General features: G+C 40.8%; 1 protein-coding gene across 1 annotated transcript in view; it reads left to right on the forward strand.

Moving 5' to 3' along the window:
- Window positions 1-7,142: 7,142 nt before the first annotated feature.
- Window positions 7,143-13,844, forward strand: part of Ranbp3l (RAN binding protein 3 like) — a 31,054-nt gene continuing 24,352 nt past the window's right edge. The window contains exons 1-4 of the mRNA XM_045132158.1: window positions 7,143-7,207; window positions 11,993-12,047; window positions 12,853-12,892; window positions 13,348-13,425. Of these exons, the coding sequence (XP_044988093.1) occupies window positions 7,143-7,207; window positions 11,993-12,047; window positions 12,853-12,892; window positions 13,348-13,425 (238 nt within the window). The remainder of the gene's footprint in view (window positions 7,208-11,992; window positions 12,048-12,852; window positions 12,893-13,347; window positions 13,426-13,844) is intronic.

The raw sequence follows: 13,844 nt of genomic DNA on the forward strand, positions 1-13,844 counted from the left end.
CTCACATTGTTCTCACATGGATTTTTTTTTTTCTTTCCCCTTCTGGTATGTGCTTTTCATAAATGAATCCCAACCAAGAATTTTTAGATTTCTTAAAGTTGGCAGTTGATAGCTTCATTTCTAATCAAAACTGAAAGTAGTGTTTTCAAGTTGCAGAGTTAGATCTACAGAAGAAGGGTTTCCCTGTTTTTATTTTGTGTGTTTTTGTATGTCTTACTGGCATTTATAGAACACAAATTGGTTATAACTTGAGCAGGGATGACCAGACTGCAATCTGCCGTCTTTGCAGGAGGGCTCATTCATCTGCATCCCAGACTGAGCTCCGGCTTTCTGTGTCTGCTGGGAGACTTACCATGCAACTGCCGGATTTCCTCTGTGGTCCTGTTTTTTTAATTTTTATTTATTTATTTTTATAACCTTCAACCCAGAACAAAGCAACTCATAAAACAGAATTGAGGGTGTCCTATCATAGCTAATAATGTCACTTTGTGGCCCCATCTTCACCTAGAAAGATATATATATATATATATATATATTTTTTTTTAAGTATTATCATGAGTAATTTGTTGTTAATTTCATTCATTTGGCATTTGACAGAGTTCTCCCAAAAGTCGCTGAAAATGAGTACAGAATGTCTTACCCTTGTGGTTTCTTTGTGAGTTGACCCAGAACCTTTTTGTTTGGGGGACTACACTTGCCTCTCTCAAAACATCTTTAGAGGATTTTAATAAAGTTTTCTAAAACCTTACTAGATAAAGTTTTGTTTTTTTGTTTTTTTGTTTTTGGTTTTTTCGAGGTAGGGTCTCCCTCTGGCCCAGGCTGACCTGGAATTCACTATGGAGTCTCAGGGTGACCTTGAACTCACAGTCATCCTCCTACCTCTGCCTCCCGAGTGCTGGGATTAAAGGCGTGCACCACCACGCCTGGCTTTAGATAAAGTTTTAATAGTTAAAAAAACAACTTTATTAGGGCTGGAGGGATGGCTTAGTGGTTAAGGTGTTTGCCTACAAAGCCAAAGGACCCAGGTTCAACTCCCATAACCCACGTTCGCCAGATGCAGAAAGGGGTGCATGTGTCTGGAGTTTGCAGTGGCTGAAGGCCATGGTGTGCCTATTCTCTCTCTCTCTTTCCTTGCCTATTTCTGTATCTCTCTCTGTGTCTCTCAAAAAAAAAAATAATAAAATAGTTTAAAAACCTTTATTAAAGTTGGATGTTTTAATGGGTCTTTTTTTTTTTAATTTTAAAAAATCAAGACTGTGATTCAGACTGCATCTTCCCTTCTTGGGGTTCCATACAGAAACCGAGATCATGAGCTACGCTTTGTCTATTCCTTCTACAGATATGAAGTCACGGTTTCACACCTGAGACTTCAGGTGTTTCAAATTCTTTTTAAAAATATTTTATTTTTATTTGTTTATTTGTGAGAGAGACAGAGAGAATGGGCATGCCAGGGCCACCACCCACTGCAAACAAACTCGAGATGCACGTGCTACCATATGCATCTGGCTTACATGGATTCTAGAGAGTTGAACCTGGGTCCTTAGGCTTTGCAGGCAAGTGCCTTAACCTCTAAGCCATATCTCCAACCCCCCAGATGTTTCAAATTCTTATTGAAGAATCTTAGAATGGTGACAAATGGTTTTGATGTAACTTATACTTCCAGGCCAAATTTCTGCTTTGTAGAAAGGAACATTTTAATTATCATTTAATAATCTCAGGCAATAACATTTAGTTTTCATGAGAAAGAACAGGCTTTAGATATTTTCTTAAAACAGAAAATTTTTTATCATAGAAAAACCACTTGTTGCTTCAAATGTAAAATCTGGTTAGTCTCAAAGTCAATACTGATATTTTGATGTCCTTAATACAAAGACTATGTTTTTTTTTTAATTTTAGAGAAATAGAAAGAGAGAGACAGAGAATTGGCGCGCCAAGACCTCAGTCACTGATATTGAACTCCAGATGCTTGTGCCCCCTAGTGGGCATGTGTGGCCTTGTGCTTGCTTCACCTTTGTTCATCTGGCTTACTTGGGATCTGGAGAGTCAAACATGGGTCCTTAGTCTTTGTAGGCAAGTGCCTTAATGGCTAAGCCATCTCTCCAGTCCAGATTTCTTTTTTTTTTTTAAATTGTGTGTGTATGTGTGTATGGTTCCAGGCATGCATGTGCTACTGTGGGGGGGGGGGTAGAGGTCAGAGGAAAACATCAGGTGTCCGTCTTTACCTTCCACCCTGCCTGAGACAGTGTCCCTTGTTATTTGCTGCTTCCTACACCAACTGTGATTCTCTGGAAATTCTCCTGTCTCCACCTCCCACTTTTCTGCAGAAGATCTAGGATTACAGACTGATGCTATCATGACCAGCTTTTATGGGCTTTGGGGATCTGCACTCAGGTTCAGATCATACTTCATACTTACTTAGTGAGCACTTCACCCACTGAACTCTTCCTGCCCCAAGATTTCTTTTGCAGTTATCAGAGCAGCCTGTGAGTTTACGTTAGATTTTAATCGTTATAGTATATGATTTGAATAGCAATCATCTCCTCATTACTAAGTTTGTCAAAAACACCCACATTTACTCACTAAATCCAGAAATCTCTACTGTCATCTTCTTGAATTTAATCTCTGCTGATAGAAATCCAGACGGGCTCTTCAGGATTTCTTCTTGAATATTAATGTGCACACAACTCAGATTCTGACTTAAGTCTGGAGTGGGGCCTCAGAGTCCATATTTTCAACAAGCTCTGGGTCCATGTTGCTGGTCTATCTGAACCATGCTTTGAGAAGGAAGGATCTTATGATGCTTCTGGCATAGCCTGAATTCAGGAGCATGCTAAAATAAATAAATAAATAAATAAATAAATATATGTGTGTATGTGTGTGTGTGTGTATAACACTAATACAATATTGCATATTGTAATAATGCAATAATGCAATATTATGTAATATATAATACATTATAGTAAATATTTGCATATTGTATGTAATATGATACAATATTATAAATAATACAAAGTATGTTTCCAGTTATATAATACAATATGTATTATATGTCATATATCATCATATATTATACTATGTGGATATACATATGTATGGATATGTATGAATTTGTGTGCAAGTGTATATTTGTAAGGGCATACATGTGTCACAGTGTGCATGTGGAACTCTGAGGACCTCAGTGGATGTCTTCTTGTTTGCTTGAGACAGAGTCTCCCTTCATATGCATCAGTCTAGATGGCTCAGAGGCTTCCGAATTCTCCTGGCTCTGCCTCCCATTGCCTCAGGTATATTGGGGTCACAGGCATGTGCTCCACTTTGCACACAGCTTCATGTGAGGCTGTGAAAGCAAACTTGGGCTTGTTGGCTTGCAAGCAAGTGTTTCTAACCATTGAGCAATCTCCCCAAGGCCTTAAAAATATTTTTCAGAGAGCTGGAGAGATGGCTCAGCACTGAAGGCACTTGCCTGCAAAGCCCAAAAACCTGAGTTTGATTCCCCAGTACCCACATAAAGCCAGATGCACAAAATGGTGCATGGATTTGGAGTTCGTTTCCAGTGGCTGGAGGCCCTGGCACACCCATTCTCCACTCTCTCCCCCCGCCTCCCCTTTCTCTCTCTGCTTGCAAATAAATGAATAAAATATTTCAAATTTTTTTTATAAAGAGAAAAGAAGTTAGAAGAAAACTAGGAATAAGAATAAAGAAATAAGTGAAATATAAAGAAAGATTTGTTTTGAGGAAAATAAATCATTGCCACTCGAGTTTAACATAGAGTGGCTAGGTGAGGGCTTACAATTTAGGGCTTGGAAAAAGAAGAAGGAAGAGAATCCAGGTTTTACTGACTGTGTTCTATGGAACCTGAAGCCTGACACATTACTGTATGTTTATATGTAAAGTGAAATGGTGTGTGTGTGTGTGTGTGTGTGTGTGTGTGTGTGTGTGGTGTGAATATGTGTGTGTATATGTACACATGAAGAGAGGGAGAGAAGAGAGAGAAAGGAAGAGAGGAAGAAAGAAAATTTTTAACAGCCTGAGTCTGGAATAATTTTTACAAGCAAAGCTCTAGGCTTGTCTTCAAAGCTCTACTCCATGCTTTTGAATATCCAGCTCTCTAGGTACAAGCGGCAGAGGTAGAAAAGGAAGATTAGAGAAGAAAATATGGCAGAGAGCCAGGGAAAGGTCCAGAAGTGTGGGGTGGAGACATGGCTTAGCAGTTAAGGCGCTTGCCTGTGAAGCTAAGTACTCAGGTTCAATTCCCCAGAACCCATATAAGCCAGATGCATATGATGGCACATATGTCTGGAGTTTGTTTGCAGTGTCTAAGGGCCATGCATGCCCATTCTCTCTCTCATTCTCTCTCTCTCTCTCTCTCTCTCTCTCTCTCTCTCTCTCTCTCATAAATAGATAAAAAATAAAAAGAAATAAAATAAAAGATTCAGGAGAAAGGGAGGACATGCAGAGCTGCCAAGGCTACAGTCCAAAGGGGTAATTTCAGTCCTGCTAGCAATTAAAACTGACCCATTTGGCACAGCCTGGCCTACCGCAGGTTTGCTGCCACTCTCCTTCCTGCAAGAGCTGACTGTTTCCAAGCAGGAACAGCCTGGTCCTATCCAGTGCACAGAACTCAGTTTCTTCTTTCCCAGGACTGCCATGTGGTAAAAAGCAGACTGCCATTCTCCAGGGGGGAGGTGCTGCGGAGCAGAAACATGGGGGTCTCTAGAAGTCGTCTGCACTACAGACCCTCTAATTCCAATGCAAAGCTATTCTATTCTTGATTTTTTTCCTCTGTTTTCCGAACTTCCTCTGACCCAAGAGACCCTTTCAAAGCCTCTCCTTCTAGATCACACACACAAAAAAAGGAACACAAATAACCTTCCTGCTACTCCTTTTTCTGCAAAATTCCCTGAGCTATGGTGAGTGTGTTTTAAGTCCACTTCAGTGATGAGCTCTTAGGAGCCTCAGGATCTCTGCTTTGGTAGGTGTTGGGTATCCTCAGCGTCTGTTTCCTTCTCCGTGGTGCTGATTGTCAGGTTCACCATGGAAGCAGCACTCTTGCTTGTCTCCCCATTCCTCTGTGGTTTCAGCTGGGTCTTGGGTAAAATGCCAGGGGTGGTTTATCTCCTCTGGTTTTGCTGCCTTCTGAAAAGAGAAACAGATTCTCCAACAGAGAGTGAAGTCAGCATAGGTTAAGTGGAATAAACATTATTAATTTAGAGTGAATTTTATGGACATAGCCCATCTTTTAGACAAAGACTAAGCTTGTCACTGGAGAGTATAATCTTTGCCTCCATAGGATTCTGACTTGCTTCCTAGTTCCAAATCTGGGTTTCTTTCCAGGGAGCAGATCTCTCAGCCAATCAGAAAGCTATTGGTTACCCACCAAGGCTGTGTGCCACCTTTGCATTGGCGTGTGCATCCTGTCAGGGTGTTTGCTTCTGAGTAGCTTGGACCTCTGGCTGCTCAGACAGTTGTTGGTAACTTTCTCTTAGTAGCTCATGTAGCATTTTCAGCACTAGGTGTTATCTGGGGACTGGCTTCAGAGAGAGAGAGAGAGAGAAACACCAGGGCTCTCACTGCTGCAAATGAACTCCAGATCTATGTGCTACTTTGTATGTATCATTTTACATAGGTACTGGGGAATTGAACCCTGGGTCAATAGACTTTGCAAGCAAGCCCTTTTAACCAATGATCCATGCCCCAGGCCTTAGTCTTTAAATTTTATATATATATATATATATATATATATATATATATATATTTACTTATTTATTTATATATATAATATTATATATATAATATTACATATATATATACATGTCCTAGCTTTGCTTTTAACTATACTTAACATGGTACACTTTCAAGGTAATTTACTGTTTCATCCATTGTCCTCTGAGCTCAGTCTACGTAACTACTACCTTACTTATTTAGGTTTATTTATTTAAGAAGGAGAGAAGGAGAGGAGAGAGGGGCTCAAGAGAAGGGAACTGAGTCAACAGAGCTTCAGCAATGCCTGTAGGCTGGCACGTAGTACAGCAGGGATTTGAAGATGCTTCTGTTCCCCCAGACAATTCAAGGTATCTTATTTTTAAGATCCCTTAGGTGGAGGCAGGCCGAAATCTTGTAGGGATTTTGGTCTAGTTAATGTGTGACTCGTGCTGTGTGACAAGAGTAGGGGACTTTGGTCACATGATAGTAGTCAGGCTGCCTCTGACCCCAGCACTGCAGTCTGCACTCAGACCACACTCAGAGAAGCCCTCTCCATGTGGGGTCTGGTGACCTGGAGAGCTTGTTTTTAAGGTCTCTTTGCCTATGTGACATAACATTACATTTCCAGCCTTTCTGTTTACATTTTTCAAAAAAATCAGAGGAATGGTTTTATAGAAAAGGAAGTGGGCAACAAGGGATTATTGGACGTTGAACTCAGTCTCTGGTTCCTTCCTGCTAAATTAGGGTATTATTGGGTCATAGGGTCCCCGCACATGACAAGTAGGTGGTGGACTTTGGGTCAGAAGGTGGTCTTTGAATTTATGCATCAGAAGGATATTATGTACTTGTGGTTGGATTTGTTTCATCCTGGAAAAAGAAAGTACATATGTATATTGAGAAGACAGGGCCTAAGGTATGTAGTAGAGGAACAAAGGACAGAGACGCACCATCAGAGGAAGTAGGGTCTATGTGACCCAAGGTTTTGATTGTATCCATTTTTTGAAGAATATTTTTTGTTTTTGATTTTTTTTTTTCAAGGTAGGGTCTTGCTCTAGCCCAGGCTGATCTCGAATTCACTATGTAGTCTCAGGGTGGCCTTGAACTCACGGTGATCCTCCTACCTCTGCTTCCCCAGTGCTGTGATTAAAGGCATGCACCGCCCCACACAGCCTGTTTTTTTTTTTTTCAGACTTTGTATTGACAACTTTTATAAATATCGGCAATATGCCATGATCAGAATCCCCTCCCACCAGCTAGTCACTATGAGGTCATGACTATTAAGGCCACTTTGCATCTGGAAGACTGCATTGTAAGCAATCCTCCCCTTCCTTTGGCTCTTACATTATTTCCGCCACCTCTTCTGCAATGGACCCTGAGCCTCAGAGGTTGTGATAGAGATGTCTCAGTGCCAAAATACACTGTCACTTCTTCTCGGCACTATGGTAGCTTCTGAGTCACTCCAGTGTTTATTACCATCTGAAAAGAGAAGCTTCTCTGATGAAAAGTAAGAGCTACATTAATATATGGGCATAACTGTTTAGGAGAGTTTGGTGTGCATAATATATCCATTTAGCCAGGCAACAGTAGCAGTTCCCGCCTAGGGCTTATGACCTCCCCAGCCATAGGCTTTGGACTAGATTTTTCAACACCAGGCAGGAATTCCCTCCCATGGAGCAGGCTTCAAGTCTAATCAGAGAGCAGTTGGTTTCCCCCATAACAGACAGCCTCCATTGCACTAGTTGGTACATCTGGCCTGGCTTGACAGCTATAAAGCTTGCAAGGTCCACTGTTAAGAGCATCGATGATTTTTCTCCCCCAACAGGCTACATAGCACTTTCTGGCATCACAACAGCTAGTCAACAAGGAGGAGGCTTCCAGCTCAGTTCCAGCTAGATTTCTCAGTGACCTTGCAGCCCAAGCACGTGGATTCTTTAGCAATAGGATCTTATCATCTACTTCTGGTGGGCAACCAAGACTCTTGGTAATAGCCTGTAATGTGTTGTGGGCCTCAGGATCCTCATTGGCCAACTCATTTGAAGGTATCCCACCATTGGCACTGAAATTTTTCTAATAAAAAAAAAATCTATGGCTTCTGGGTACAATATGATCAACCTCCATAAGATACTTCTGCCCAAACTTATTATTTTTTTTTTTTTTTTTTGGATTTTTGAGGTAGGATCTCACTCTAGCTCAGGCTGACCTGTAATTAATTAATTAATTAAGTCTCAGGGTGGCCTTGAACTCACAGCGATCCTCCTACCTCTGCCTCCTGAGTGCTGGGATTAAAGGTGTGCGCCACCATGCCTGGCTCAAACTCTCTTTCTTAACATATATATTATCAGCTAGTGAAGAAATAAGTTTCTATATGGCTTATCCAGAAGTGGATTTTGATAAACCCTCTCCCCACCCCCTTTCTCTATTCAATCCCTTTCCCTCAGACCCTTCCCCAATATCCTGCCCCTCTTCTTACATATCTACTCTACCCTCATCTTAAGCCCTCCTTCCTAGCCCCTTTCTAGTTTCCTGACTACTACTGACATTTGTTCCAGCTCACATACAAATCTAATTGTTTGAATCTGAGGTCCACATATGAGAGAGCACAGGCATGCTCTTAAAGGAGATCGTGGGATCCCGGCTCCCTCCTTCTTTTTTTCTCTTGCTCCTTGGCCATGAGGTGATTGACATTGCTCTGTCACACTCTTCTACCATCATGTGTTGCCTCACTACAGGACCAAAGTAATGTGGGTCAATCATTTATAGACTGGAACCTCCAAAACCGTGAGCCCACATAAACCTTTAGTCCTTATGAATTAATTTTCTTAGAGATTTTGTTATAGTGACAGAAATATGGCTAGCATGGTATACGTGCGAGTTAAGACAAATGGATTTGGGGGACTGGATTAATTAAAAGCTTTGCTACTTACTAGTCATATGACTTTGAGCATGTCACTTAACTGAGTGTAGAAGACACATCTAATCCATAAAAAGATGTAGTTGATCGCTGGGTATGGTGGTGTACCTCTTTAATCCCAGCACTCAGCAGGCTGAGGAGGAGGATTGCTGTGAGTTCAAGGCCACCCTGAGACTACGTAGTGAATTCCAGGTCAGCCTAAGCTACAGCTAAACCCTACCTCAAAAAAACAACAAAAAAAAAAAGTGATTTAGATGGGTAAGTTAAAGAAGATGGATGATAAAAGCACTTGAGCTACAGTGTACCTCCATTACTGATAGGTTTTTTTTTTTTGTCACTTCGTATATTTGGTACTCAATGATATTTGTGGGATGAATGAATGTCTCCTTTCAATGTAGAATCTAGAAAACAGCCACAACAAACACAGGAATTCATTAAGGGCTATATGGATCTTAAAACAAAGCATCAAAGTTAAGTTTTTGGGTATTAGAGTATTTCCCATCTCCTCAATTTTATTTTGCATCTGTATCTTAAAGTTTTCACTATTCAAATTCCCTCAAAAATTATGGATGCAAGATTTTTAACAAAGAAATTCGGAACAACCTTAAAACCTCTCTCTTAGAACTTAAGACTAGCCTCTTAATTAGGTTCCGTATGTCCTTTCCGTTTCTCCCATTCCCTCTGATCACTGTTCCATGCAGCAGGCAGAATGATTTCTTTTTTTTTCAATGCACTTCATGGCAAATTACTCCCTCACTGGTTTTCTATTTCATTTTATTTTTTGGAATAAAAGCAAAAATCCCTTGGCAGAATCTTGCAATGCTCCAACCCCACCTCCAGGCTCACTTTAACCACCAATCCTCTCCCCTCTTAGAGGTCAGCACCACACCTGATTCCTGCCCTCATTAGAATTTTCTAAGCTCCATTCTTTACCCAAGACTTTCTCTTTGCTTCTCCTCTGCTTGGAATATCACTCTGTCCATGTCTACCTGACTAACTGAATTTGTCTTACTGTTCTGTCTCCATATCACCCCTCTCAGAGCCTTCTCCATGACCCCAAAACCAAGCAGGTATCCCCACTGGTCTCTTGCTGAAGCCCTGGTACTTTTATTTTTTTACAACCTTATCCCAGCTGAGTGCAATTGTGTAATAAACCACTGGTCCTGTTTCTACTCCTTGGTATAGGCTCTGTGTGCGAGGTTAACATTTTTTTTTTTGGCTTGTACATCATCACCTCTCAGTACATGGATTAACTAATGACTTTATTGGAAAGAAAACAGACTCAGCTTAAAAATATCATTTCAAGGGTTTTGTTTCATTTTCAAAATATCCCACTGGTTCAAGTAAGGAGGGAGAAAAATCTAGGTGGAAGGGGAAGGATAGAGATTATCTTCTTTCTAACAATATGCCTGCAGTGTTGAAGAGAGAAGGAGACTATGCAAACACTAACAGTCCTTTAATCACACCACGGTCTCTAGCTATCAGCACAGCTGGCAAAAGAACTGATTCTCAGTACCAAATACAGATGACCTTCTGACTTCACCATCTGCTCTCCAAGCTACAAAGTTACCTTTGTGATGAGCTCCCTGATGTTACCATTGAATATCATTCTGCATGTTTTGGTAGAAGGAATGTTAGTATATTGTTTGTGTACGTTGAGGGCTAGTTGCGATCATATGGAAGGTTCCTGACATTCCTCAACTGGAGCTTCATTCATGAAGCCCAAGGATGCAAATTATAGCATCAGAACATACCAATTGTATACCAAGGCAATATATTGATAACAGCTGCTATAATAAACTTAGAAAAGTTTTGTGGTTTTACTTGGGCTCATTAAACATATGTTGGCATCAGTTAACAACATTAGCTGTGAGTTTTAGGATGGATATAGGTGTTGTGGCAAATACCTAACTTACTTTCTTTTCCTTCTTCCTTCCTTCCCTTCTATCTTTTTTTTTATTTCTTCTTTTGTTCTTCTTTCTTTCTTTCTTCCTTCACTCCCTACCTCTGTGAGACATTGTCTCACCCTATAGCCCAGTCTGGCTTGAAACCTGTTCTGTAGCCTAGGCTGGCCTTAACTATGTGATTTTTCTGCCTCAGCATACCAAATGATAAGATTATAGGCATGTACCACCATGCCCAGATTAATATTATTTTAAGGCTTTTTTGTCATATGAAAATCTAAATAATTTCATGTATGAATCCTAATTTTCACATAAACTCTATAAATAACTGTTGTAATCTCCATTTTTGTTCAGATGAGGAAACCAAAAATGAGCATTTTAACATGTGCCTGGTGCCAGAGCCCATTTTTACCCCTGACAGTATTCCCTAAGATTTCTGGAGTACTGATATTTAATACTTATCTTCATGTATGTCCTCAAATAAATGAGGTTCCATTGTCTTACATAAAATAGAAAATCACAAAAGAAGCCAGGCATGGTGCCTCAGGTCTATAATCCCAGCTACCAGGAAGCTGAGGCAGAACAAGGCAAGTTCAATGCCTACCAGGGTTACAGACTGAGTTCCAGGCCAGCCAAAACCCAGCCCCAAACCGAAAATGATAGAAGGGCTGGATGTGTAGCTTAGTGACAGATGCTAGCCTAGCATTGCCCACCTCTGCTAAATAATAATAACGACAATATTAATAACCAGGCTAGAAGGGCTTTATATCCTGTATCACTGTGTAAGATTAATCTTTAATCTAAATGCTGAAAACAGTATGTCTACTCTGGCAAAGCAATATGAACTATTTTGGGGTCATCTAAGCATGAAATGCAGTGCATTCACACAGTGTGTGTGTGTGTGTGTGTGTGTGTGTGTGTGTGTGTGTATGGGTGTTGTTAAAGACAGGGTCTCACTAGTTATGTGTCCTGTGAGGCCTTGAACTTGCAATCCTACCTCAGCACCTTAGCCTCCCAAGTGTAAGCTTATAATTGGTAAACTATTCAGGAATATACCCTTGATAACATCCATGAGGTAGTTGGGATTTTACTCAAAGACAAGAAAACAAAACAAACAAAAACAAAAACAAAAACATGTGGTGTTAGAAATGCCAGCATAGGGCTGGAGAGATGGCTTAGCGGTTAAGCGCTTGCCTGTGAAGCCTAAGGACCCCGGTTCGAGGCTCGGTTCCCCAGGTCCCACGTTAGCCAGATGCACAGGGGGGGCGCACGCGTCTGGAGTTTGTTTGCAGTGGCTGGAAGCCCTGGCGCGCCCATTCTCTCTCTTTCCCTCTATGTGTCTTTCTCTCTATGTCTGTCGCTCTCAAATAAATAAATAAAAAATGAACCAAAAAACTTTAAAAAAAAAAAAAAAGAAATGCCAGCATATGTTTTGGTTTCTTGACTCTTCCCTTTTTTTTTTTTTTACAGAAAAATTAGTCATTGCTCAACCAATATTTATTTTTGAAAAAGAAAAACAAACATTTAAGGTAAGAGTAAGAGACTATAATTTGACAAAGTAAAGAGTATTTCAAGACGATAACCACACTAAGATATGGCAGCTGCATAGATTCAGCCTGATTCTCCACTAGGAGAAGAGTGCTTCCAAAACATTCACACAGTTAGGATTATGAACATCAGTATTGCTGAAATCTCTAAGCTGTGGGTAAAATGTTGCTTTAACTAAAATAATACGCTTATGTGGAGTGACTTGAAAGGGTAAGAGACAAAGTGATGAGGCAGGTTAAATGTCCCCGTGGGTTCTCACCACCCAACTCGCCTGAGACTGGGTATGCAAACTCTAAACTGAGATAACTGTCGAAAAGGACTTACAGGTTTTTATCCCTTTTCTGAGCATCGCTCTGAAACCATCTACTTTGAACAGCAATAAGACCACCAGCATTCCCACTTCAGCTTCTTTGTCTCGGTATTCATTCTTACCGTAACACAGTTATTAACCTGCTACCCACAAAACAAATTAGAGAAAAACTGAACCTCCATTTTTTGTTCATAAAGCAGACTATGGCTCCAACCAAATCTTGCAGAATCTTAACAGTAGGTGCCTCAAGAATCTTCATTTTGAGCAAACTGCCACAAGCAAGTCTTAACTCAGTGAAGTAGAGAACTGCTAGTCTCGGCTTTTGATGCAGACTTGGTAAATTAAGGTGTCGCTTCCAGATTGGGCTAAAGAACTCTGGCTTCTGAAAATTCTCTCACACTATGTATGGCAGGGTAGAAGTTTGATGCAAAACCAACAAATATTTGGTCCTCACTGACAGTTTTGTGTCTTTTCAGAGACCTGCAGAAGACACCCTATATGAAGTGACAAAACACGGTAATGATCCACATTTTGTGTTGCAATACCAATCTTTACACAAGGAAAGAAAGCAGACATGAGCATTTTGGCACGTGCCACAGACTCTAAAACTTAATGGTTTTCCTTGTTGGTAAGCACACTCATGGACTGGTCCCTCTTTTGTGACGGCATGAAGATCCCTAAGAATGCTGATGTGGGTGACTAAGTCTGACATACCCCACCGCCTGTCCCTTAGCATCCCAAAAACCTTCTTACAGAACTTCTGAATGTGACACAGTTTCCCTCTGAAGTCTCTCATTTCTAGTTGTTTCACACTAATATGTTATACCTGTAGGTTATAATCATCCTATCAACTCTGATATTAAAAAACTGGGCTTCAAGACTCAACATGCCATGTTTCTCCTCCCTTGTCATATGTTGAGGAGAATCTGTCATTATGAGCAATGCTACCCTCTCCACTGAATCTTTTTCAGAATGTAACAGTTTCTCAAGAAAGCGCATAAGGTCTTCATCTTTCACTCTGCAGACGACGGACCTCCAGTCTCGAGGAGGTAGGTAAAAGAGCCTTAACTATTGACAGCTCAGTTGAGGCGATTCTGAATGTGGAATTACTTTAAAAAGATGTCTCTAACTGTTCATTTATAAAGTAATCATCGAGGGGTTAGGAAGAAACTCCGTGGCTATAGGCGCTTGTGTCATAAGCCTACCAACTGGAGGTAGATGTCCAGAATCCATGTAACGTTAGACATGGTGGGACGTGTGATCCCAACACAGCTACAATGTTGGGAGGTGGTGTCAGGATTCTCCTGACGCTGTTGGGCCAGCTAGCATAGCCTTCCCAGTGGCAAACACTAACAAAGACCCTGTCCCAAGCAAGGTAGAAGGAGAGGACCAGCACTCCAAGGTCATTCTCAGACCTCCATATGCACACCACAATACACACGTATGTATGCCCCCTCCAATAACTGAG

Source organism: Jaculus jaculus, chromosome 13 (assembly GCF_020740685.1).
Source record: "Jaculus jaculus isolate mJacJac1 chromosome 13, mJacJac1.mat.Y.cur, whole genome shotgun sequence".
Lineage (NCBI taxonomy): Eukaryota > Metazoa > Chordata > Mammalia > Rodentia > Dipodidae > Jaculus > Jaculus jaculus.